Here is a 27,996-nt window from a genome sequence, read left to right on the forward strand (position 1 = left end):
GAAAGCAGCAACGGCCATGACAACGACCGAAGAATTACGTAATTCAACTGTAATTGTTTCTGTCTCACTCCAACCACTACTGACAACGAGGAGCAGAGCAGAGACGTGAATAGCTGCACAAGGTATTTTAATTTCAAGTTCATAAAAGTACACAGAAGTACATTACATGCATCATCCTACAAAACGATTACCTACGAGAGTATATAAAATTGACTGAGCCAACACTATGTGGTACTTTTGATACTTCCAGTAACTTCAACTTAACTATTCCCTTTCCAAATATAAAATTAACAATCGGCAAGCTATTTACAAAAAGATGTGCAATTCTGTTAATCAGGTTGACATTCTGAACATCTTCTTCTTCAGCTCAGCTGTTTTCTCATCTATTTTAGCACAACAGTCCTCTGTTGCCTTTTCAATGCCTTCATGGTACTTCTCCAAAGCAGCTTTCAAGCTGAGAAATATTTCCTAAGTGGAAAATGAAATAGAGTTGCAAGTATTCCAATAGTCTCATTCATATTTATTACTAATATTTTAAAACCTAGACAATTTTATGCATATGTGCACACACATGTGTGCTTACTCTTATTAAATATTCATTCTGTAAGCTGTATGGATGCATCAAAAAGTCAGCTGCTTAGAAAGAACAAAGCAGAGACATTAACAATGATTTGGATTCCAAGACGTTAAGAACATATTTGTAATTATCAGAGACAAATTTTTACTTTGGAGCTTTTAATGTTTACCAGGCAAATGAGCAGCTATCACCTCTGTATTTGACCCTGATTGTCATTTAAATGATACGTAAACAGATTTAATAAGTAATCTATAGGACTGAAAAATATACTAATACCTTTTAAAGCTGTTTTAATAAACTGATAAGGCAGTTCTACTGTAAGCAATAAGTTTTCACATAAACTTAATGGATGTGTTATGAATGAGTAAAAAATACAGAACAATATTTATAGATTGAATAAAATAATAAAAGAAACCAATTAGTCTACGTACATTGTCTTCTATTTCATATTTATCAAATACAAATTTTGATCTGTTTATTATTTTTTCCTTAAATAATTCTCAAACCTTGGTGCAAGAAAAAGTGGTATTTGGAAAGATTATAAGAAGTGTTTCACCACTGAAATAAAACAGCAGGCCTTTTCCAATAGGAGGAGAAAGCAGTAAATGGGTATAATGGGCACAAATGTTCTCAATCTTAAGTGTTGCTCCCATTAAATTTTTCTTAAACCTATAGTTTGGCTACTACTTATCTTAGTTTAAATTCTAATGTAGATACTTCTGATTTGGAGCAAATTACACAGATTATAATTTAATATGGTATGAATTCAAAATGTTCCCCAAAAGAATGCTATTTGCAGAGACTGCCACCTATAAGGATAAACACTTTCCCCAAATCCAAACACAGATCATTATTAAACCCTAATACAGAAACAGAAGATCTAATCAGGCATCAGATTACTACAGCTATGATGGAACATGAATCATTAGGAAAATAAACCAAAAGTTTTTGATATTTTATTTCTTAAATCTTGTAGGAAAAGTAAGGTGAACTGGTTGTTAGCTTATATAAACACCATTTTCTAAAAAAAATCAGCACATTCAGCAGCTACAGATCAATTTAATTTCCTAGGTCTATGGGGATCTATATTTATTTATACTAAAAAAGAAAGCTGAATAAATTTGTTAGAAAGACATTACTTGTGACAAACTATTAAAACGAAGTGTGGCTAAATAAAGATATACGATCTGTAAATATCTGAGTCAACCATTTCAACATACTCAGAGGAACAGCCTTCTCCTGAGAACAGCCACATTCTCAAGGAGGGACCCGATCCTGCAGACAGAACCGTGACGAATGAAGGCAACACTGGAGTCCAGTCCCAGTGGCGCAGCCACAGAGGCAAACGCGTGGAGTTCTAAGCCAACCTCGCAGGACGTTAGTAGCGATAGGTCGCAGCCCTCACAAAAGCTACACACTTCACTTTCCAACTAAACTCTGCCTCCAAGTGGAACTTTATAATATTAATTCACATAATAAGTAAGTTTTACTGTGACGGCTTCACAGAAGTTAAGTATTTTTAAACTCAAACTCTACTTCTGTGGTGTCTAATATGACAACCACTAGGAACGTGTGATTATTTAAACCTATGTTTACGTAGCCACGTGTTCCTCAGGTGTGCCAGTCATACTTCAAGTGCGCAGCGGCTCCATGCCCCTACTGGCCACTGCCCCGAGCAGCACAGGGCACTCCCAGCAGTAAGTCCCGCTGGACAGCACTGGTCTAGTAATTACCTCACTTTTCAAATCAGAGAAATTTAGGATTACATAATATCCTCGGAGTTTTATGGCCAGTGTATCCATCTGTCCCCCAAGTATGTATTGATTCATCAACCAGTATATTACCGAGTACCTTCTGCAAGTAGCGCTGTAAACAGTGCAACAGCACAATGGACATGCAATTACGCTTCCTACCCTAAGGAGACATACGACTGATACAAGAGTGGATATTGAGCCCCTGAAATGTGACTAGTACTAACAAGGAACTAAATTTTAAAGTGTATTTCAGTTTTCATTAATCTAAATGGAAATGTAAATAGTCACATGCTGCTAGAAGCTACCCCACTGGACAGCACCAATCAGAACAGACTACAATGCGATAGTATTCGAGAAGGAGAGAAACCAAGGAGACCTGAAAGGAGCCAGAGAAAGTTATGTGGAGAATACACCTTCCATTCAACCTCAGACACAAAACTGTACAGATCCTAGAAGGCAGGGATCAGGACTCCCTTGTTCACACGTACTCCCTGAGTCAGACACAACGGTTGGCACCTAGTAGGTGCACAGACCATTTGTTGAATGACTGGCCAAATGAAGTAATAAAATTAATAACTGCAGGAAAACAGGGAGCTCCTGTTTTAAACAGGAAAGTGTATTAATAAAAGTGATATTACAAAGAATGGCTGGAAAACGAGGGCCAATTAACCTGAATGAGAAGATTGGAAGAATCTATGATCTTTATCCTCAAATGTCTTAAGCAGAAGTGTTCTTAGGTAGAAGAGGGCACGGATTTGTCCCAGAGAGAAGACCCTGGCTCACTAGAGCGCAGCAGTGGACAGTTTTAAACTCAGTATAAGAAGTGACATTTTAGTAACTAATGCTGCCCCAGGAGGTCAGCTTGAGCAGTGATGAGCTCTGTAACACTAAAGACAACGGAGCAGAACACATCGGTGGTTCTCAACAGCCGCGTGAGACACTGAGGCTCACTGGCCCCACTGCTGGGGATTCTAACTCAATACATTTGGGTGGGGGGTTCTTCACTTTCAAATTCCCTGTTGAAGTCTAACACACAGCTAGCTTGAAGAAACGCAAATGCTACATGGCTTCCCAACTTTACAGATATTTACAGAAAGTGTACTACAGATAAGGCCCCATTCCAGGCCTGGTTTGACATGATATACTAAGGTAAAAAGTACATGACTGCTGTAGTTGAGAAATTTAAAATGTTACTGGTGAGACACATATGCACAAAACTAAAAGGAATTTCAAGCAGGCATGGGAACCTTATGGGTTCATTAACTGTATCTGACCATGTGATAACAAATGTTTGTCCATTTGATTTGGTTAAGAAGTAGGATTAAATATCTCCTAAGGTCTTTCTAACCCCCACTCTAGAGAGAAACTGAGGGCCAAGGGCTGAGTCTATATACAGTGAAAGGGCAGAAAAAAGAAAAGTAGTTGGAATGTAGAAAGAAAAGAAGGAATAGCAAAAATCAGGACAGTATACTGGGCAGACCATGGGAGGGAAATCCGATAATTTTCTTTTCATTTTTCTTTCTTCCATTCCTTCCTTCTGTCCTACCTTTTAAAGTAGCCTTGAGACAGTCTTCGGTATGCATGCACACACTTACACATACGCGTGCTAACAACCTAATCTTTCAGGAGATAATAGTTCCTGAGAACAGGTACAGGGGTTGCCTACTGTGGTTCTTTTAGTATCAGGAATCCTTGCAAATTAGGTGTGGATGGTAGAAGGTAGTAACAGCAGTGTTTAAATATTTTTCAGATATCAGAGGTCTAGGTAACCTTGACTAAGATATCAATGTAGGCAAGGTGAAGAAGAATGAGGGGAAAAAAAAGAGGCCAAAGGATTTTACATGATAAAGGGTTGTTTTTAGTGACTTCAGGTAGAGCAGCTTGGGACAATCTTAAGGATATTGGACAAACTTAAAAAGTTAAAAAAAAGAATGAGATGTAATAAAAGTACCAGGAATAGACTATTTCTTTGGGTCACTGGCAGTCAAAAAAAAAAAAGAAAACAGGTAAACATTTTATGTTCGCACTGGACATTTTGGAAGATAAAAATGTAGAAGACAAGATGCCTGTCCTCATTAAACTTCAGACAATATGAGACAATATAAATACACTTGAAACAAGCAAAGTAACTTTAGGTAATTATGATAAAGTTATCATTAAAGTCTCAAAATACAGAGATAGATCTAAGCTATTTTATTTCAGGTAACAAAGCAAATACACTTAACACTGATGTTACAGTAAATACTTTTGAGATCGCTTTATCAGGAAAAAAAGATGCAGAAATTTTTTAGAAGATATTACTTAAAATCACCATCCTAAAGTAACTAAAAGTTCAGAACTTTTATGGAGCACTTACTCTTATTGCAAAGCACAATTCTAGGTGCTAACAGGGAAAAAAGGCAAGAAAGAAAAAAAGGTATGAAGGAGACATACATGCAAACTATTTCAGGGTAATGGAAAAGATGCTACAAATGGAAATAAAAGCAACAGACCCAAGGGGCCAATTTCTACTCCGCAGAGAACTGACAAAAATCTTCAAAACGAGGGCGATATAATTTACATTTTAAACTCATGAGATTATCTGAAATTAAGTTCTTAAGAACATATACTCACCTGGGACTTCAGTTTCTCCCTTTCAGCCGCATCTTTCAGTTGCTGAATTCCAAATTTAATTTTTTGGATTTCTTGATTAATTGTGGTTACTCGCTCATAGACAGCACCTCTTTTTTCTTGAACTTTATTGCAGTCTCTAAAGGAAAATAGACAGCTAAATTGTAATTCCTCTTAAGCATCTAAAAAGCCAAACATTAACTCTAATTTTGAGTGTGACTCTGTATATTTGATTGACACACCTAAAATTCTTCTCAAGATATGAAAGCAAACATATGAAAACCCCAGGGTGGCCCTATACTCATGCCACGGCACGCAGTGCGCTCTTACACACAAAAGCTGCTATTTAAAATGAAGGTCTTAAGTCACATCTCCCCAGTTGTGCTCACCCATGTACTGCTGGTAGTGTGAATCAGCACAACTTTTCTGCAAGGCAGCTTGGCAACAAATTAAAACCCTCGGTTCTGCCCTTTTTCTTTATCTGCACGAGGAAGAGCAAAGAAAACCTTCAGGCAATTCCCCAGGCTGAAACAGTGACATCTCATAGACCCACCTGGGGCATTTATTCTAAAAACACATTCTTAGAAATGATGGGAAGAAGACTCTGCCAATGAAACGCCCCAACATAGTGGCCAAAAATGACAACAACAACAACAAAATGCTTAGCAAAGTATGACTTCCTACCTTAATAAAAAAATAAGACCTTTTTCTCAGACTATCCTATAATGTTACAGAGCTAGACAGTAAGAAGAACCAGCTGATTCATTCTAAGGATACAGCTCAGGCCGCTGTCTCTACAGTACACTGAAATACGCAGTAGCGCCAGAACCCTTCTGAAGAATTATGCGAAGGAATTAGAGTGGTATCTGAAAAAGAAACAAAACTGATACCTAAAACACCTCTAAGCCTAGACGTAGCAGCATGATAAGATTCATGGTTAACTCATCTGTTTTAGGCACCTAAAGGCGGAATAGCTTTTTAACGTTATAGGAGATTTGGAATCTTAGGGGAAAAAATGTATTAGGTTTTCCTAATTACTTTCCAATGCATCAAGTTGAAAACAAGTTCATACTCGATCACTGTGCGTTTGTACTGCTTGACATCCTCATGCTTCTTGTTTATTCTGAACTGCGCTGTGGCAAGTTTCTCCTTCTTCACAATCATCAGTCTTTTAAAGGAGTTTTCTTCAGTCTTCAATTTCTTCAGTTCTGACTCATCACTCTCAATTTGGTCCTCCAGGTTCAGGCTCTATATTTTAAGAGACGTATTTAAAGTCAATACAACCAATTAGGATTTACAAACAAAATGAAGGACGATTTTTGAAGGTGAGCTATATATAATAAAACACAATTTTAAAACGCGATACAACTGTTTAAACACCGAAAGCCCAGCACAAGAAAGCAGACTGAACAGAAGAGACGTCAGGAAGGCATCAGGGGTCCTGAGAAAGAACCTGACACCTGGAGAGGTGTTTCTACCATGGCATTTTACCAGCAAGGATTGGAATAGAGGCACTTGTTAGTAAGATCAGCCAACAGGCTACATTGAAGGGGTGTGGGTCTGAGCTAAGGCAGTAGCAATGAAGAGAAAAGGGTAGACCCTAGATGCAATTAAAAGCAGTGGATCTCAGTCTTTTTTTGCTGACTCTTGATGGCAGTTGAGGGGAGTATGTAGGTGGGGACGAATAGCTCAGGCAATCTCACCTTCTAACCCTCTCTTCCCTCAAAAAAGAAATTTTACCAAATGCTATGTTAGTGATCCCGGGGACAGTCTGGGTTAGGATGATAGAGTTAAGAAGTGAAAAGGATTTCCAAGTCTCTAGCCTGACAGACTCAAAGCCGTCGGCATTAGCTCTCCAGCATCATTCAGGGCAGATCGGTGCCAGAAACTTTACGTCTCTTTAGAGATCCCAGCGACAGTGCGAGGCAGTACGTTGGGACTTGCTGCTCACTGACTAGAAGATCACTGCCAACTGTTAGAACAAGTTTAAAATTTCATGACTTTTCCCCACAATTTACATGGCAATATGCTATGTTAATTAATTTATTACTCTGTCCATCTGAAAGTTAAAATGGGTCTGCTACTGCAATGTTTAAAAAGAGCAGTGCTTTATTCTGAGCATACACGTTGCCACATCTATTATGCTACAGATTCTGCTTTTCTGTAGGAAAACAGCAACAGAAAGTAAAAGCAAACCCAAGGGACTACAGCAAACTGTTACACAGTAAAGACATAAAAATTCCACATAGTACAAACCTCCTTCAAGATACTGGTTAATTTTTCCCTGTTGTCTGCAAGGTCCTGTATTTTCTTTTGATATAACTGCACCTCCAGCTGACAAGAAGGCAGGCAGTCAACAGAGTCTCGATAGATTTCATACTTTTCCATCACTTCTTGCTTTGAAAGAAAAAAAAAAAACACAGAAACCACTTTGACACTCTCCTTTATGAAACTGTAGTATGTCAACTTGTTTGCTCTTAAACAATTTCTGTACTAATACTGAAAGCTTAAGAGCAGAGAACAATTAAGTTTCTAGGTCAGTAACAAAGCAGTATTACTGCCGTGTGTCCGAGCACATTTAACTATGCTTCCTAATTGCCAAATATCCTTGAACAAAGAAGAAGAACTGCCATAATTTTTCTAAACCATTCACTGAAGTACCCTCCGAAGGTTATTCATGACGATTTTAAAGGAGTTCATTTCTCCTAATGCTGAAACGACTCCTGATCACTCCTGGGCAATTACATTACCAATTATAATCTTCCTATTCATTTGTCTAATAACTATTATTATATCACTATTACTACAACTAATTCTTTCAAAGAGATGAATTCTTCTAAAATTAGGAAATGAACATATGTTAACCATAAGCACTGCAAAATACAAAGGTTTCTTTCCTTTCCCCAGTAGCCTACCCCTCCTCCCACCTTATTAACTAGTTGGATTTTGTCTTCAGTGAAATGCTTAATCATATTATTGCTCATTTGTCCATTGAGTTGTCTTTTTCTCATTAATTTGTAAAGACTATTTTGCATTTTTGCACGCCATGGATATAATCCCTTTATCTGTCATATGCACTACATGCACAGGTCTACTTCTCTCTATAGCTTTTGGGTTTCCAATCTTAATTTCAAAATTCTATCCCATCCAAGATAATATAAATGTTCTCCTAAGATTTCTAAACTCATTTCATTTTTAATCCAATTAAAATTCATTTTTGTAAATGCTACAAGGTGTAGACTCAACTCCCTTTTCTTCTAGACAAACAGCCAGTTGAACCAGAATTGTTTATTATTTCGGAACTCTCATTTCTGTTCTAGTAATCCTTGTCTATTCTGCGATAATTCCTGATCATCAGGAACGACCTAAATAACAAATCCAGAGAAAAACCAGAAATGTTTTTTTTTAATTAATGATTTAAAAACCTCCTCTTAAGGATGCTAAATTGTCTACCCACTTCTTCCATCCCACCCTACCACAATCCATCTCCCATAGTAACTCATAATCTTTTTAAACATAAATCATACCATGTTCCAACATCCCTCTTTGAACCAACCAGTGGTACATCCTTGCTCTTAAAATAAAAGCCAGTACCCTGAATAATCTGCCTGTTGCCTATTTTTCCATCATTGTTTCATGCCTCTCTCCTTATACTTCATGCTTTCTTCCTTGAATATAACTTACTCCTATTACCTCATAGAATTTGCGTATGCTGTTCCTTCTGTCTTGAATGCTCTTCCAAGTATAAGTTTATATGATAACCTCTGTTCATCCTTCAGATGCCAGCATAAATTTCCACTTCCTTCCCACCCCCACCTCTGATTTCCACAATACTAAATTAGGCTACTCTCATTATGCTATTTCAAAGCACCTTATACTATTTTTTAATTTGTTTGTTTGTTTCTCTTTTTGGTGTTTTTAATAGACTTTACTTTTTAGAGCAGTTTTAGGTACACAGCAAAATTCAATAGACGGTACCAGGAATTCCTTTATACTTCTGGCCCCTACACACATACATCCTATACTTTTTCTTAATACATATTATAATTTGTAATTATATAACTGATTATAAAATTGTCTAATACTTTTCTCCCTTAAAATAAAGTAACTAAGCCTCATGAGGACAGGTCATTTCTGTTCTGATCACCCAGGGCAAAGACTCAAAAGTTAGTTGCATAATTTAACAAATGTCCTGAAATTATATTTCATTTCCCTACATCCACTTTAGAAAAGAGCTAAAAATTAAAGACAAGGGCAAAAAGCTAAAGAGGAAGAGATGTATAGGTAATCTGTAAATTAAAAAATTAACACATGATTAAACAAGAGTTGCTAAAAAGAAAATAAAAGATAGAAAAGCATTAAAATAAAAAGAAAACTCACTCTGGAATTTTTAAGCTTCTGGACTGTATCTTTCATTTTTTCTTTATAATTCTTTAGCTTCTCTGGAGAATCCACAATTTTTGTTTTCAAACCCTCTTGTATTTCTTTCAAAGAAACCACTGACAATTTTAGTTCATTCTGTTGAGAAAAGATTTTTATATGTAAGGCATAATAATAAAACTGCTGATTTGCCAGTATAATAATGGAAAAGAACAAAGAAATCGGGTCTATGCTTGCTGTAGCGGGGGGTAAAGTTAAATTATGACCACACCACTCCCCTGCCTGACTGCTCACATCTGTCCATAGGCCAAAGATCAAGCTCCTTAGTGCAACACGCAAGATCCTTCATATGCAGCTCTGAGTCTCCCTTCCAGTGTCATCTTCCCCCAGTTTCCTATTATACCCCACAATCCAGTAATACTAGGCAGTCTTATGTTTGCACAATTACAAGGGATCTCTCCCTCTTAGCACGGTCCTCCTGAGTATCATCATCCCCTTCTTGTACTGTGTGTGAATTTCTACTAACCCTTGAAAAGTCTGCTCCTGCTTCCTCTGTATTCCTTCTATAAACAGGATAGTTATTGTACATGCACTACCATAATTATATACGTAACATGTTTCTGAACTGAATGAGCAACTTGGGGTTGTAAACAGTTAGCTTTGCTCCACCAGAACCCAGAGAAAGTAATAGCACTGGCAAGGTACTCAATCCATGGTTAGTAAACTAAAACAGATTTCCTGCTCCTCAACTTCAGACCACTTAGGAGCTGAGGTGAAGGGTATCTAAGAATTCTGTTAAAACTTTTCTGTACGTCTCAAATTATGTAAAAAGAAATTCCTTCCCAAGTATTAGTTGATAAAATTGCATTTACATTATTTTGGGACACCCTATAACTCTATGTACTGATGAAGGAAAGACTGGCAAAAAATTTAAGAATAAGAATAAACTCACTGATCTCCATATAACACAAACCTGTCCCTATAAAAACAGCACAACAAAATAGCAACAAATGACTATATGCACCTATAAATGTGCAGGTAGCAGCACAGAAAAAGGACTGGAAAGGTGTAACCTGTAGTGGGCTGAGAAGAGAGGGGAGAGGGCCCTTCATCTCTCTCTCTCTCTCTCTCTCTCTATATATATATGTATGTATAGGTATGTATGTGTTTGTGTGAGTGTGTGTGTGTCATTTGAGTATTTTATAACAGGAGTGTATTACTGTACGGTTTGTGTAGTTTGTGTAAATTTTTTTTAACTAAAAATTTTTTAAAGTTTTTACTTTTCGATCAACTAACTCAGAGACCAAAGCTGAATGTCTAAAACAATATATTTGTTATTTTACTCTTAAAATTTAGCAAACCATGACATTATTCTTTTAATGCCCTACAAAATTAGAGATCATTTTCCTTACATTAGCATTGACTTTCATCATTTTCCTCTCCTTTACAAAAAGTCTAAATTTGATGTTATAACTACAAAGTGATTTTGTTTTAATATAGATTGGAACAGAGAGAAATGAATAAAGGCAGATTTTTCCATGTATGGAATTAAAGCCAAAACCATGAAGGCTATATTTAGAAATTTTACTAAATAAAAACATAAACCTTCTAACAGGAAAAACAGATGAATTTGAAAGACAAATAAAATTAATAACCCTAATTCATGGAGTTTAAAATAAAAACAAGAAACATAAACAGGTAGTTAACAAAGTGAAAAATAGTAACAAGCCACTGAATAAGGTGGTCAAAATCACTTTGAAAAAAAAAATCAAAATTAAAATGAGAGGTTTTTTTCCTATAAGAGTAACAAAGAAAAAAAGAAAAAAAACATAAAAACATCAATTTTCACAAAGATGTAGTAAAAGGAATACTCTCACATTCTATTGGTAGAAGTGCAAATTGGTATCTTTTAGAAGTCAGCTTGACAATGTGTGCCAAATTTAAGTGTGATTCCCTTTAACCCAGAAATCCTACATTTAGGAATCCACCTGAAGATAAAACATCATCCTGGTGCACAAATATATAGGTACATGTGTAGGTGTGCAGCACACACACACTATTGTTCAACAGCAAAAGAAATTAGAAGCAATGTGATTGTCTGTCAGGACACTAAAAGGATCTACATTAAGGTCCATCATAGAACGCACAACCACGTGCAGTTATGAAAATGAGGGTCTATAATGACATTGTAACTATTTATACCATATTGTAAAGTGAAAAAAAAAAAGCAGGCTTGAGACATGCAGAGTATAGTATCACTTATGTAAAATTACACATGTACTGGCACATTTGCAAAGAGAAATGTAACCGATGACATTGCTGATTGTGCAATGAGCTTTCAGGTGATTTTCACTTCCACCGTACACGTCTGCATTTACATATTTTTTAAAATAACAGTCACCCATTATATTAAAATTTTAAAAAGTTGAATTAGTTTCATTTTAAGGGAAAAAGAGAGAAACATTTGACAATAACACAGAGTTAAAATACTCCTCCACAAAAAGATTCAAACCTTAAATGCTAGTTAAATGAAAAGATGCTTACCAAACGCCTGGTTTTCTCTGAAATATCTGACTTCTTCTGGGAATTTCCCTCTTGAAGCACTATCTAAGTAAAAAAACAAACAGCTGCTTTAGAATGGTTCAAGACAGATTTAAATTTAGCCATTCAATGCTTTCTCATAAAATAAAAGTAACAAAGGAGAGGACTTAAACGGACTAGACCAGATACTCTCAAACTTTCTCTGTTCGTGATGACCCTAAGGCCAAAAGAAGCACCTAACAGCCCCTTTGTTAAGTAGTTAAATCCAAACAACTGGGCAAGGACTTATGTCTTAACAGCTTAGCAGCCCTTTGAAAAAGTAAAACACACAAATTGAAAGAAAAATAACATTTTTATTTCATTTTTAAACAGCCACAACTACCTCCAATTGGATGTATGTACTGCATAAACTGGACACAGCACAAATACACAAATCTTAGAATCACTGGACCCAGACAATTCTCATTTCCTGTTGCATGATAATTTTCACATAACATTTGCTTTTTATCATAGCAAATGTCAAAGCCCCAGGTTCACAAAGACACGAAAGGAAGGTAACATGAGTTAACGTTGAAACTGTGAACTACCTCGAGCTAGAAGTTGAAGCAGTGTCTGATAATGCTGAACGCCCTTGTTTCCCTTTAAAATTTAAAATCTCCTGAAGCACCCCTGAGGGTTTGCTGCAGCATCCAGGGTGCCTCAATGCACAGTTTGAAAACATCAGGATTAGACACAGAAAAATCGTAAAAAATTCTAGTCAACAAGACAGCGTATAACTTCGACAACATAAAGAAATAATCATGGTTTGACCTGGATGACAGAAGTATATATCCATTATAAGGGGCAAAAATGGACACAGTGATATTCTCTATTTCTTTAATAATTGAAAGTAATGTGCTCTTAGACCCTCCACATCTACAAAGAAACCTTTTCGAAAAAGTTTAAGGTGTCTAACAACAGATACCGTTTTTTGACGAAACTCTTGATTCAGCGACTGCTGCAGCTCCTGAATGTCATCTGAAAGCTGCTTGAACTCTGCTTGCTCTTCAACCGGAACAGAGCTAAATACAGCAAAATAGATTAAAATAACACACATCAGGTTCTTAACCTTGAATGGCCAAAAAAAGAGTCTCTGCCCTCCAATAACTTAAGTGAAAAAAGCCATCTGCTCTCATGTTTCTGAATTCCTATCCTTCCACATGACAGCGATTTTAAATTGATGACCTGGCTGGCCTCTGGTACCCAGAGAAAATAAACATCAGATGAGTTCCTTCAACTTCCTGCCACCAAACCTATGCACGGACTCATCTGTGCGCACACCTACCCTCCCAAGTCCACCCTTACCTGCAGTGCTGGTTTCCCCACCTCCGCCAGGGCCCTCCTCTCCCCACAGCCCCCTCCCGCGCCACCCATTTCTTGTGCTCTGCTAATCCTTCCTAAGAGCACTTACACGCATTCTAGTCTCTTGCTTATGAACGTTCTCAACTTGTTTTTGAAACATAGTATAGAATTGTTCTTTTAATTTTCATTTTCCTAACTGCTAGCGAGCTTAACAGTCTTTACATATTTTTAATGAGCTATCTGCACTTCTTCCTCTGTGAAGTCCCTACTTATAGCCTTTGCCCATTTTTCTGTTATCTTCCTTCCCGTCAGTCTGTAGGGGATCTCTGTGTATTAGGAATACTAGGCTTTGTTATTAGAGATGGTAATGCTCTGCTGCATATGTTGCAAATATTCTCTCCCAGTCTGTCACTTCTCTTTTGACTTGGTTTATGGTAAATTTACCATGTTAAATTTTAATATCTAACTCCTTTTCCCAGTCTTTTCAGCTTACTGCTGTCTCTAAAGGCAATTTATGCCAAGGCTGGCTGAAAAAAAAATCTCACCTAAAATGGATAAACCCAAAGACATCAACAAATTAGAAGGGATAAAAAGTTCTTCTGTTCAAAATCAATATATATAAGGCCAAGAAATCATAGCCCCCAAATGATTCTTTCTCCTTTGAGTCAAAACAAAACAAAGAAAACCTCTGTTGAAGGAATAAAAATGTTGACAGAATTAACCGATCTGAAGGAAGAAAGAGAATCCGGTCAGTTATTACTCAGGTACACAAGATAATACCTCCAGATATAATTTGGGAGAGCCAGTTAATGGCTTTCAACATCGCTGGCTAATGCGCTAACAACAACAACAACAACAAGAAAGGTCAAAGAATGCATTATGCATTAAGAGAAAGAAGAAAAACTAGCTTTTCTTTTCCAGAAAAGGTAAACTTAAACACTCTGCTAGTTAGTAAGGAAGATAAAACAGCAAACTATAGGCTGTAAAATACTACTTACATTCAGTTTGCATTTTGAAACTGCATTTGTTTTATTTGTAAACCTCCTACTTACTCAAGTCTCTCCAATTTCATTAACGCCTCCTGATGAGCAGTATTTAACTGCTGCAATTTGTCCACAGAAGATTTCTATTAAAGCAATTTTAATAATTCCATGTTAGTGTTTTTCAATATAATCAGTGAAGTATTTTTTAAAATATCTACCAGTACAGGCTGCAGAATGCTTGCTCACTCTACAACTTTCACCATCAGAACTAAGAAATTTAAGAAAGAATCAGGCATCATAAGTGAATTAGGAATTTCTTTACGTACGCAACACACAAATGTAGAGTTCTTAGCACAGTTAGGCATTATGCTAAGTACCAGGAAAAATTCCCAAGAAAGGACTAACTTATAATTCCTGGGCCTAAGTAGTTCAATCTCCTTGAAGAGTCAGAAAAACAAATATAAAACTACAAAACAGCTTGTTACAGGACTGAACAATGACATCCAATCCAACTTGGGCAAAGGAGCGTCACAGAGGGTTTCACAGAAATGACAGATGTATGAGCTGTGTCTTAAAAAATGAGAAATTAGCGAAGCAAAATCGTGTGTTTGTATGTGCCGGCACAGACAAGTGTACGTTTTGGAGAGTATGTGATGTTTAGGAGGTATAAGCTTAATGCAATTTGAGCAAGGCTGTAGTTCTCCATATAGCTCAGCTGCTTAAGTCCTAGCACTCTAGTGTTACTTGGGTGATTTTCTAAAAATATGGTACCCAAAACTGAGGACAGGCGGGAACAAGTCACACAGATGACCCATAGTCTTACAAATTCTCTAAATTGTTGACAAAATGAGTTTCTATCTGTGAAAGTGATTTACCTGGACTGAATCTTATAATGTAATGCTGGGCAAGCATGATAAACAAGGCCATTATTCAGAAAGCAAATATAAACCTCGAATACCTTAATAATTGGAAGAACACTGCTTTATCCATCCAACTTCAAAGAAAAAAATATGGTTATCACTATGATCCTCTCCTGCATTTCCTAACATAGTGAAAGGAGTCTCAGCTACGAGATTAAAACAAAAAAGTCCAACCTCTCCCTAATGATGCCAAACAAAGAAGAAAATCTCACCCTCAGATAAGCTTACTAAAATCTGCAACTCATACAATATATAGATTTGATTCTAATGTCCACAAAACAATTAGGTATCTGGGACAACGATTTCGAAACAGATTAGTAGTTCAAAATGATGTTACTGATCAGGTATGTGACCCACAATATACTTGAAGCTTACATATTGCCAAAGAAACTCCATATAGGTCTCACGGCATGCTTCTCTGAAGTGAATGAAGTTGATGATGCCACTTAAAAATCGACTTGTCCGTTTTGCTTCTAAAATAGAAAGCGATGCTCTTTCAATAAAGCTTCAAAACCATATAACATAAAAATGAAAATTCATCTTCTCCCACCATATATTCTGCTCATAGTATATAGAATAAAAATGTGTGTATGCCAGTCAACCACAGTGCAGGATATCTGCCCTAACTTAAAGATCAGAATTATCTTAGCATCAATAATCAAAACAAAAAAAAAATAGAAACCACTTTTGCCCATGAGAACAATAGGGCCCAGATTTACTAGCCCATCTTAGACAACCAGAAAACCAGAAAAAAATATGTAAAGCAACACACTGTGGACACTGAACAACAGGCAATATACGACAGCAGTCCCCAAGAGAAATAAACGAGGTGAACCCTATTAATGTACCAGCCCACCACTTACGAGAATTTTCAGGCTGTGCTGCAGGGAGGGAGAACACAAACAGAACTTATGGGTTTTGCAGAGTCATGAAGATAAAGTTTAGAGTTTAGAGAGACCAAAGCAACCAGAATTTATAAAAGCTCTTCCTGATTCAGCCTTTATAAATATATTCTATAAATATATTCCATTTGTTCAAGAAGGTAGAAAAAAAGCATCAGCATTAGAAGGTGAGAAAGGATGTTTTACAAAGACCTGAATCCAACTTTTACAACTGAAAAACAAAACATCTAAAATGAAAAATACACTGTATAGGCTTAATAGCAGATCAGACCTACAGATGAAAGAGTTAGTGAAGTTGAAGACACAGCAACAAAAGCCATCTAAAGTGAAGGCCAGAGGGAAAAAAATGAATAGAGGTCCCAAGAGCAGAGGGACAAAATCAAGCAACACAACAAATGTGTAATTGGAGTCCTACAAAAAGGAATGGATGAAAAACCTTCAATAAAATAGCTGAGTATTTCCCAAATTTGATAGAAACTATGAACATATGCAAGGAAGTGAGCAAATCTAAGTAAGGGGAAAAAAATCAAACAGAAAGTCCTCAAAAGGCACATTATAATCAAACCGCTGAAAGCTTGTGATAAAGAGAGTCTTAGTAAAAATAGCCAGACATGCAGAGAACCAAGAGACAGTAACTCCAGGCTGAGCAAGCAAATGGTCTGGATGATTAACTTCCATTTACAAACAGGTGATGATGCCTTGGACCCACATGACATAGGTAATTGGAGTTGAGATCCCTACAAGAAGTGGGACTCTAGAGAGGCTACATCCTTCGTGAAATGGTAGATCAGAGAAAGAAAAATCTCTCATACCACCACAGGGAAATGGCAAAGCTACTACTGTCTCAGCCTTGTCTTTAGTGAGGAAATAACCTCCCCTGAGAATTCTGAACCTTGGGCCTATCGCCATATGGATTTTTAGTCTAAATTAAACTATCTATGTGATCCAAGAACTACTAAAATTAGGAATTAAGATTAAAAAGTGATCTTTAGCCAATATTAACCCTGGAATAACTGTCAAAAGCTAAACATACCTCAGGAGGGATGTGGCCTCAATCCCAGAAGCAAAGGAAGACCATAGACTAACCTGCTGAAGATGAGCTTAAATTTTAATCCAAAATGCATGTGCACACGTGCACTCAAACACACACACACACACACACACACACACAAGAAACCATCCATAATCAGTATGTGGGATGCAGCTGAAGCAGGGCAAAATGGAAATTCATAGCACTAAACACTTACATTAGGAAAGAAGGTCTCAAATTGACGACCTCAGCTTTTACCTTTAAAAACTTGGAAGAACAAACCCAAAACAAGCATGAAAAAAGAAGAAATAACAATGAGCACAAACTCAATAAAACAGAAAATAAACTGATCAGGGGAAAATAAAAGGGTAAAGAAACAAATTACTAATGTCAAAATGAGGAAGGGGACATCACTACTGACCCCAAAGACTATGAAAATGATACAGGAAAATTATAAACAACTTTATGTAAATAAATTTGCCCATTTAAATGAAATGGATACACTCGCTGAAAAGGTAAACTACAAAGACTCACTCAGGAACTCTGGCAATAAACAACCAGAGTAGCCCTTCATTTATTAAAATGAATTAATTTAAAACCTTCTCACAGAAAAAACTACCATCCTACATAGATTCACTGGTGAATTCTACCAAACATTTAAGAAATACAAATTTTATAAAACTGTTCCTGGAAATGAAAGAGGGAATCTTTCTAAACTCATCCTAAGAGGTCAGCAACACCCTGATAATCCAAATCTGTCACTGCAGTGACATTACAGACCAATATTCCTCATGAACATCATCACAAAAAACACACAACAAAACATTAGCAAATCAAATCCATTAATCTATTAAAAAAACATAATGTATCATAACCAAATGGGGTTCATACTGAATACAACAAAATTGGTTTAACATTCAAAAATCAAACATAATCCACTAGACCGAAAAAGAGAAACCACGTGATTTTCCCACTAAATGCAAAAACAGAATTTAACAGAAGTCAACACCCACTCATGACACAACTAGGAATAGAAGTTCCTTATCCTGATAAAGGCCATCCAAGGAAACCCTATAAACTAACATTATACTTACTGATGAAAGCCAGAATGCTTTCCCCTTGAGACCGGGAACAAGATAATGATGCCTGCTCCCACCAGTTTAATTCAACATTACACTAGAAGTCCTAGCCCCTGCAGAAGGAAAGAAAAAGACAAAATACATCTAGACTGGAAAAGTCTTTGTTCTCAAATAATGACTGTCAATGTCGAAAACCCTAAGGAATCTACCAAAAAAATCTACTAGAAATGAGATCAATATATAAAAATCAATTGTTTCTCTGCACTAGCACTAACCAATCAGAAATTCAAACTAAAGAAATATACGATATCATTAAAAATATGAAGTACTTAGGGATAAGTTTAATAAAATGTATATAAGACTTGTACTCTGAAAATTATAAAACATTGTGAAAAATTAAAGACAACTTAAATAAATGGAGAGATATACACATGGAGTAGAAGACTCAATATTATCAAGCTGTCAATTATTCAAGTGAACTATACATTCAAAGTAATCTCAGTCAGAATTCCAGAGTGAGGAGGGGGCAGGTATGAAAGTGACAAGTTGATTCTAAAATTTTTATGGAAATGCAAAGGATCAGGATAATTAAAAGCATTTTGAAAAAGAGAACAAAGTTATAGGACTTATACCGACTGATTTCAAGACTTACTATAAAGCTAAAGTAATCAAGGTAGTATGGTTGGTGTGAAGAGACACATATGGATCAATGGAGCAGAAGAGTGAAGCCAAAAATACATACACACACACACACACATACATATGAGTATAAGTATATTTCTCTTTTTAAAGTAGAACTTTTAGAGCAGATTTAGGTTCACAGAAAAACTGAGCAGAAAGTAGAGTTTCCGTATACTCTGTCCCCCACACATGCATAGCCTACTCCACTATTAACAACCCCCACCTGAGTGGTACATTTGTTACAAAAGATGAACCTACATTGACACATCATTACCACCCAAAGTCCACGGTTCACATTAGGGTTCACTCCTGAGGTTGCATTTTCTGAGTTTTGACAAATGAATAATGATACGTATCCACCATTTTAGACAGATTCACTGCCCTAAAAATCCTCTGGGCCCTGGCATTCCATTCTTCCCTCCCCCCAACCCCTGGCAAACAATGATCTTTTTACTATCTCCCTAAGCTTTGCCTTTTCCAGATTGTCATATAATTGGAATGGTAATGTAAATAGCTTTTGCAGATCGGCTTCTTAAACTTAGCAATACGCATTTAAGATTCCTGGAAGTCTTTTCATTGCTTCATAGTTCATTTCCTTATAGCACTAAATAATACTCCACTGCCCTGATGTACTTGTTTATTTATCCATTCATCTATGAAAGGATATCTTGGTTGTTTCTAAGTTTTGCCAATTATGAGTAAAGCTGCAATAAAGATCTGTGTGCAGGTTTTTGTGTGGATATAAGCTTTCAACATGTTCGGGTAAATACCAAGGAGCATGACTATTGGACTGTACAGTAAGAAAACATTTAGTTCTGTAAGAAACTGACAAACCGCCTTCTAAGGTAGCTGTATCATTCTGCACTCCCTCCAGCAATGAATGAGAGTTCCCGTTGCTCCATATCCTTATTAGCATTCTGTACTGTCCGTGTTTCGGATTTTTGCCATTCTAATAGATGTGTAGTGGTTGATTAATTACTTTCGACAAAAAGTGCCAAGGTAATTCAACGGGGAATGGATGATAATCTTTTCAAGGAGTGGTCCTAGAATAATTTGATAACCATATGCATTAAAAAAAAAAGAACCTTAAATGACATGTAAAAATTCAAGCACTAAACAATAAAAGCTGAAACTACGATATGCGTATAGCAAAATATAAGAGTAAATCTTGTCCTTCAGGACAAGATTCCTTGGTAAAACAGAACAAAAAAATAGTTTCATGAATGATAGAAGAAAAAAGTTGATCAACTAGAATCTTTAAAATTAAATATATTTTGTTTTTGAAAAGACAGTTATGAAATTGAAAAGGCAAGTAACAGACCAACAGAAAATATTTACATAGCATGTATCTGATAAACTACTTGTGTCCAAAATATCTGAAGAAGGCTTCCAACTCAATAAGACAATTCAATTTTTAAAAAGTAGGCAAATGATTCAAATATACTCTTCATCACCAAGATATATAGATAGCAAATAAGCATATGAAAATATGCTCATTGTTATCTAGTCATCAGGGAAATGTAAATTAAAATTGTGAGACGCACCTAGACAGCCTCTATCATGTCTTAATTTAAACCTTACAATATCAAGTCCAGGGAGGATGTGAAGCAATTGAAACTATCGCATACTGCGGGTGATAATGCAGGCACTTTATGATACAGCCACTTTGAAAAAGAGTTTGGCAGTTTTTCAAAAAGTTAAGCATGTACTTACTACATGAACCAGCATTTCTATTTCCAATATTTACCCAGAGAAATGAAAACATGTATACATAGAAAGATTTGTGTGTTAATGTTCACAACAACTTTGTTCATCATGGTCAAAAAATGGAAACAATTCAAATGTCTTTCAACTGGACAATGGATTAACAAATTGTGATATATACTTCCAATAGACTACTACTCCAAAGTGAAAGAAATAAAGTATTAATAAATGCAATAACAGACAAATCTCAAAAAGCCTTATGCTAAGTTAAGAAGCCAGACACAAAAGACTAAGGACTGTGTGATTTCATTTACATGAAGTTCTGAGAAGTCAAAAAATTACCATGATAGAAAGCAGATCAGTGGCTGCAGGTAAAAGGAGATCACCAAAGGTAAGTGACCATGAAGAGTTATGGGGGAACGTTCGGGGATCATGATGTGGCCGTGGTTATACAACTACATACACTTGTTAAGATTTATTCAACTATGCATTTAAAATCAGTGAACTTTCATTTTGAGTAAATTATATGACAATAAACAACAACAACAACAAAAGCAGGAGATCCAAAAGAGGATAAAAAACAAATTTTTAAATAGCACAACAAATATCTTGCAACATGAAATAACCTGATGTACAAATATCAAGTGAATCAGTCAAACGAATTAATTGACACAAAATTAGGAGAATTTTACATATTAAGATAATATGACTATTATCAGTGCTAAGAGGTATTTTCTTCATCGTAAAAAGTAATTATTACATTTGATAAAAGTGGTATGATGAAGCCACTATCCAACTATGAAACACCAAGCTTGTGTATTACTTGTAGTCATATTCTCAGATTTACAGGGAATTTTTCCAGTGTAAGGAGTTAAGAAAAACCAATCAGGAAAACCAAACAGCTTTTCTGCGGCTTTACAAAGGAAAAAAGTTCCAATAATAGGATATAAAAAAAAATCGTCCTTGAGGATCAGATACACTTTCTAGATCCAATTTCTTTAAAGTCTTTTTTTTTTTAAAACATTTATTGATGGAAAGGTAAAATGTTAGATTGAAACCAAACATTAAAATTCCTTTTAAATTCTCACTTACTTGGATACAGAATATCAGCAATCTCAAAGTCATTCACCCGGCAGATGGGCAGAAACGAGTCCCTTGAAGATGAAACGGAGGAAGAATATTGAGAAGTGTATTGTGAATTACTACGAAGCCAAAGGACATAAACGTTTTATTTTCAAGAACATTTCTGGATATATTTCTCAATGTCAAAGGACCAAGTCAGAAGTCTATGACAATACATAATCCTATATCACTAAAATCTGGTTTTTCTGTGTATTATACAAGTATTCATCTAATACCAATGTATAGTTACAGATTCTAATAAACAACATACACTCTTGGAGGTACTAGGACTCTAAGAATGTAAAACCCTACAACAGTTTTAGACTCACAACTTGTTAATATATCAATAGAAAGCAGAACTGAAAGTGCCACAGGTGAAGGCAGGTATGTTTGCTGACAACGTATAATTTTGAATATTTATGGAATAGAGTGGAAAGAAAAATGGTAGAAACTCCTTCCCAAAGAAAATCACATTATTAAGCTTAATGTAATGTAAATACGAAAGTGAACAAAGAAAATCATGACTCTACTCACAGATGAATAAATAAATTGCTGACTGGTAAGAAGCCTTCCATTATATGTGGGTACATGACTTCAGAGTTCACTGGCATCTACATGTAATAGATCGCAAAATCCAAGTTAGACATTGATCAGAAAAAGGAAAATCTTCAACCTCAAAAAACCTTAGTCATAGATTAAAATCAAAATGTATTAACTTATCATTAATATAAAAACAAACAACACAGATCCTAGCACAAAACTTTAGAGTTGTCATTAATATTAATAATGCTAGGTTCACAGTGGGTGCTTAATAAAGACTTTTTAAATGAGTGAAAAACTAAAGGGATAATGGTTAGCATTTACTAAATATCAGGTACTATGCTAAGCGTTTTAAATACGTTCTCTTCATTTTTATATCAACGCTAGGACAGAGTACTACCCCTATTTTATAGACCAAGAAACTAACTTAGCAAGGTTTCACAGCAAATAAGTAGCAAAGCCTTTGATTTTTAAATAATATGTAATATTGGTGAGATTACACAGATATTACACTTCCAGTGCATCTTCAGATGATGCCCTGATTTTAGCAAAAAAAAGATTAAGAAAAATGATCTTCCTCCTAGAAATACTTAATTTGCTAAAAGCTCAACTGCTTTATTTCAACTGTTTTAATCTCAGTGCACATCTCCTACTCTAATTTGGGGTCCATTCTGAGAAGAGAACAGTATCTGTGAAAACTTTGCTGTTGCTTATTACAGCCTCTGTGGACAAACCTATAAATCTGCGAATAATGGCACAGCATCAGTAATTTGTCTCTTTTACTACAGTTTTCTTCTTAGTAAAGCTATCAACATATACCTTTATTATGCCCAAGATTCTCTTATAAGTGACATTAATTTTATATAAGCCTTTGATTTTGTGAAAAGTGAAGTCAAGAACTTCCTGTCCTGAAAACAGTACACAATGTGCGCAGGAGAAACGCAGCAAAAGAACATTCTTTTCCTCGTCTGAAACCCACCATGTAAAAATGCTCCAGTCGAATTCCATATACTATTTGTAAAGCTCTCATGTAGATCATGTGCAAGACTTCAGGCTGCAAGAGAAAAATAACTTTTAACACTTTGCTGCATCACTACCACCACTACTGTCCAGCACTGCAGGCAACGGATGCAAAGAAGAAAAGGGTGACAAAATTACTCCATTTCCCTTGAAATGCTTCCCAATTTTTCCAAATTTTGAAGCAATTTATATACTTATCAGCTTGATCACATGTAATAAATAGCCAATGAGATCAGTTGTTTAAGCTTACAGACGAATGATAGCAAGTATGTTCAAACCCAATCCAGGTAATCCATCCACATTAGGAAATGGAAAAAGAGTTAGTCTTTCAAAACAGGTTGTCAGGCATGTGGCAAAAATGGCACACTGAAGGTGTACTTTTTTAAGATCTTGGGAAACCTTGTTTAATGCCTCAGATGTTAAGGTTAAGATGAGTTAGATGTTAAAGTTTAAGTGAATACTATGACCCAGGAGGTTTAAATTTAATAGGATAATAGGAGATTTTTAAGCTTTATCTTCTAAATCAGTGATTCCCAAATACTAGCCCACAGAACCTCTTCTGATTTGTATACAAGCTTCTTTAGTCTGATGTTATTCCATTTTAAAACTTAAAGAGGCACTAAGATCAAAAAGTTTTAGTTCTACATCACTAGACATGTTTTATTATGTTACCACTTCAAAATGAACACAGGAAACTGGAAGGAGACTTTGGGATTTTCTGTGACACATAAATAGTTCATTTTTGCATTTAATAACTAAAGATACAAAGAACAATGTCTGTCAAAACAAGTCAATTCTCCCTTGGGACATAATGCAGGAAAATTAGTCTGTAAGCTTCCAAAGACGACTGTAAGCACTTTTGTGATTGGAAACCACCTAGAGTAAGTTCCTTTATGCTGTACCAATAAATGGTGCCCTCAGACCACTACTCCAATAATAATAAAAAAATTTAATATATTTTAATATGTCTATGGTTTAGAAGTCTTTTTTTTTTTTGAAGAAAACAACTATATTAAATATTTGAATTCCTAATGGGAATGTAGAAGCTGCCCCACATAAAAACTTTATGTTATTTTTAAATTACACTAGGTGAGAGATTTTCTCTGGATTAAAATCGCTAGCCTATGTCAAATAGTAAAATACAGTCCCGTCTCCACATGCTATAGACCTAGTAGTTTAATTTCTTTTCAAATAACATCAACCACAGGCAAACACAACGGCATGTTACCTTGGGATTTGGAGAAAGATCATTCTTGGAGAGGTTTTTACCATCAGCTCCTGTTAAGATTTTGTTTCGAATATGAACCACAATCTCAGCTGCATTATATCTGGGGAAAGACAAAGTTTCCATCTTCGGAGTCTCCTGCTAGTCTGAAGGAATTAAAAACAAAGATCAGAAACATGGCACAACCAGCAGTTCTCATTATCTGGAAGCTGACAAATTTAAGGACAAAATTAACAAGCCAAGGTTGAACTATATTCATAGTAAAGTTAACTATCATCAAATAATCAAATATCCTAGTAAGGTAACATTAAAAACAAATATACACACATATTTCCTGAAATAACGTTTAGTCGAAAGCAACACAATCATCTTTGCATTTTCCTAATGCTGTTTTCCTTAACATGGGAGAGGACTTAGGTTGAACAGAAATGAACCATGCTTCTCTTTTTTAAATTTGGGAGACACAGAGTTTAATAATAAGATCTATCCTGAGAATTAATCCTCAAAGCAAGATATATAAGCAACACTATCAGCAGAATCTATATACAAACAATAGCAATATAGGGCAAATAATAAAACTGTACTCTGACATTCTACTCAATGTACACACAGTGAGATGATGAGCAAGGTTTCAGATGTAAGTAGGAACAGAAAAAAAATAAGAGTAAGAATAGAATAGTTGTAATTGGCAGGAATTCCAATCACCAGAGAGAGAACTTAAAAAATAAATAAATAAAACAAGAAACCACTTCCCCTAACATCCTCAGACAGTGAGACAGTCCCACCTGCGTTCCCCTGGAGCAGCAGTTCTCACATTGGAGACCCCTTGGGTTGTCATACTGGAGGCGGATGCTACTGGAACCCAGTGGGTAGCAGACCCAACATGCTGCTAAACATCCTGCAATGCATACGCCGGTACGCCGGTATGCCGGACACCCAACACCAAAGAATTATTCAGTTCAAAATGTCAATAATGCTGAGGTTAGGAAATCCCACCCTAGACTAGCACTTGCCACAGTGCATTGTGATAATGTTTACAGAACTCTGGCACTACATTGTGAGCTCCTGGTGAGTTAAGGCACTTTCATTTTCTTCCTATCTTTAGCTGTGCCCAGCAGAATAGCAGCAGTAACAGTAGAAGCAGCAGCAGTAGAAGCCACTCAGCTAACAACACTTGGTTTATCACCTACGGGTCCCCTACTCTCTAGGGAAGTAGTGGGATCCCAGGAATCCAATGTGAATTTATTCAATTTTGCAAACAAACCAAAATGACCCACAATTCTGGAGATCTATTTCTTTAGGCTCCTAATATGTTAGGATTAAAAAGCAACTTCAGCTACTTGCCTAAACTCTGACAAATGTTGGAAGCCATTCTAAATGATTAACAAGTAACTTCCCAGTTCTGCTTGAACACTTACAAACATCCCAGAATTCACTAAGTCTCAAGGCGACACTTTTTTCTACCTTCGTATGGCTCTAATAATCAGTTAGCTCTTCCTCATACTGTGTAGAAATCTATTTATTGTAACCCTTACCTACTCGACCTTTTTCTAGTCATGGCAACTACATAGAATATATTAATCCCTGTTTGCATGACTCCACTTTCAAAAACGTGAAAAAACCATCACATTTATTTAGCCCTCTCTTGTCTAAGGTGTGTACAATTTAATAGCCACTCTTCATATGACCTTGTTATAGTCTACCCCCAATTCCACCCACTTTCTTCTAAAACTTTTCTGTCAATGTATTCTTAAAATGTAATGCTCAAATTGAACACAACACTCCAGACAGGGTCTACCTAGGGCAGAATATTAATACAGTTGGCAATGGTCATTGTCGATCCCGTGCTACGGTAACACTGACAAATATACATATGTGATTGACTGAAACTCCCAGAACTTCTTCAGCGTAGCCCAGTGATATGATATCAAGCCAGGATTTCTCCATGTTCTTCTTTCATAATTGATGATATGAACCTTTAGCAAGGATTTGCATTTCCTATTATTGAATTCTGTAATTCTAAGTTCTCATTCTACAGCCAGAATCTTTTTGAATCCAGATTCTGACACCTTATATATGTTTTTTGCAACATAAATATGCATTCTATATTTTCACCTAAGTCAAAGATTTGAAAGTCTTTGATAAAAAGACTTGCCCAAAGAAAGGCTGCAGAAAAAGTCAAATTTCCAAAACAAGCTATATCTGGATCAGATACCTCTATCATGATAAAGACACATAAAATATCTTCATAAGTTATTATTGCACATCCCTCTCTTCTTAAAATCTTGCACGCTCTGCTATCAAATTAATCCGTATAAAACACCAAATACAAAATACTTTAATTACTTGCTCTTCCCGTCACATCAAATTCAAGTTTTTTCTGCTCGGTTTCTAAAACCTTCCACAGTTTAATAACTTAATAAATTTTCTGCTCCAAGTTAGTCTCCTCCAAGACGTTTCCCAAATTTCCCTTTTGGAATCACCTCCCATATCCAGTTTCTCTTTCTTTGACAGTACAATCTCAGTTCCAATTCATTCACGTGTGTGTGGAGAGGAAGGGAGAGTGGAACTGAGAGGAGACGGAGGGTAAAGGACAGAGGGGGATATGTGGGAAGGAGGGGGAAAGAGGCCTTCCAATACACAGTCCGAGCTCCTTGGCGGGATAGAGTATATAAATGAACTAATATATGTAAAGTGACCCTCAGACTGCCTACCAAGTAACAGTCATTTACTGCTAATTACCCCTTCGGTTTCTCATTTATTTGCACCACCAGGATCCTGCACACAGTAGGTATCGAAAAAACACTTGTTAAACTGTAGGCACTTCGTTTTGCTACAATAAACTAAACAGTGGAAATCAAAATCCTAGGAAGCAGAGGTTAAACAAAAACAAATCGAAAAGACGCCCAATTTCAAAAACTTAAGTAAAAAGTTTCCTGAATTCGTTCAGGGGAAATGATCCTGCCACGCACGCATAGCGCCACACATACATCGCTCTCTTCCTCTGACTTTTGGACTTAGTATGACATTTTTGCCTTTTGATTCTTGGCTTTGGCTTTGGTTAAGCGATGTCTGAGCAACGAAGATTTGTAGAAAGCCGACCAGCATCTGCAACCCCACTATCTACCAAATAAGTGAGTTAAAGTATATATAAATGCAAATTTTAACTGGCCAGCTTCAGCTGAAATTTCTTCTCCCACAATCTACGCTGTACCGGACAACACCCATTAGTTTTGTAGGAACTGAGCTCAGGTTGCTTTGGGGACTAAAATCCAATGAAAAGAACCTCTGAGCTCGCCCCCACCTCCCAGGGGCTCGCGTCCCCAGTCTCCTCCCCGGCGATGCGCACAAAGAAAACCCTGCTGGGCCCGGCGCCCGGGCCCCGGCCGGCCCTGCGGAGCGAGAAGGCGCACTCGGTCTCCCTCCTTCCGTCCGCCAGGGTCTGTCAGCGCTCACCTACCGCAGCAGCCGCCCACGGGAGGGCGGCGAGTCCGCCGAGCAGCTTCAAGCGAAGTCAAGACTCAGAGAACACCGACCGTTGTCAGTTTTCAAACCTGCCGCCTCCAACTGGAAGTCCCGCCCCGTCT

General features: G+C 36.5%; 1 protein-coding gene across 2 annotated transcripts; it reads right to left on the reverse strand.

Moving 5' to 3' along the window:
- Positions 1-110: 110 nt before the first annotated feature.
- Positions 111-27,996, reverse strand: NUF2 (NUF2 component of NDC80 kinetochore complex). 2 transcript variants are annotated; one of them, XM_006209034.4, is made up of 14 exons: positions 27,866-27,996; positions 24,413-24,555; positions 23,144-23,218; positions 22,159-22,235; positions 21,595-21,656; positions 15,482-15,579; positions 14,256-14,329; positions 12,827-12,923; positions 11,866-11,928; positions 9,322-9,459; positions 7,198-7,338; positions 6,014-6,189; positions 4,945-5,080; positions 111-468 (listed from the first exon to the last, which is right to left on the reverse strand). In XM_006209034.4, exons 2-14 carry the CDS (start codon positions 24,533-24,535, stop codon positions 334-336), a joined length of 1,395 nt encoding a protein of 464 aa, XP_006209096.1. In that variant the 5' UTR covers positions 24,536-24,555; positions 27,866-27,996; the 3' UTR covers positions 111-333. The 2 variants fall into 2 exon arrangements, with proteins under 2 accessions (XP_006209096.1, XP_015098859.1); XM_015243373.3 differs by having other exon boundaries at positions 27,870-27,989.

The sequence above is a fragment of the Vicugna pacos genome, chromosome 21, assembly GCF_048564905.1.
Source record: "Vicugna pacos chromosome 21, VicPac4, whole genome shotgun sequence".
Lineage (NCBI taxonomy): Eukaryota > Metazoa > Chordata > Mammalia > Artiodactyla > Camelidae > Vicugna > Vicugna pacos.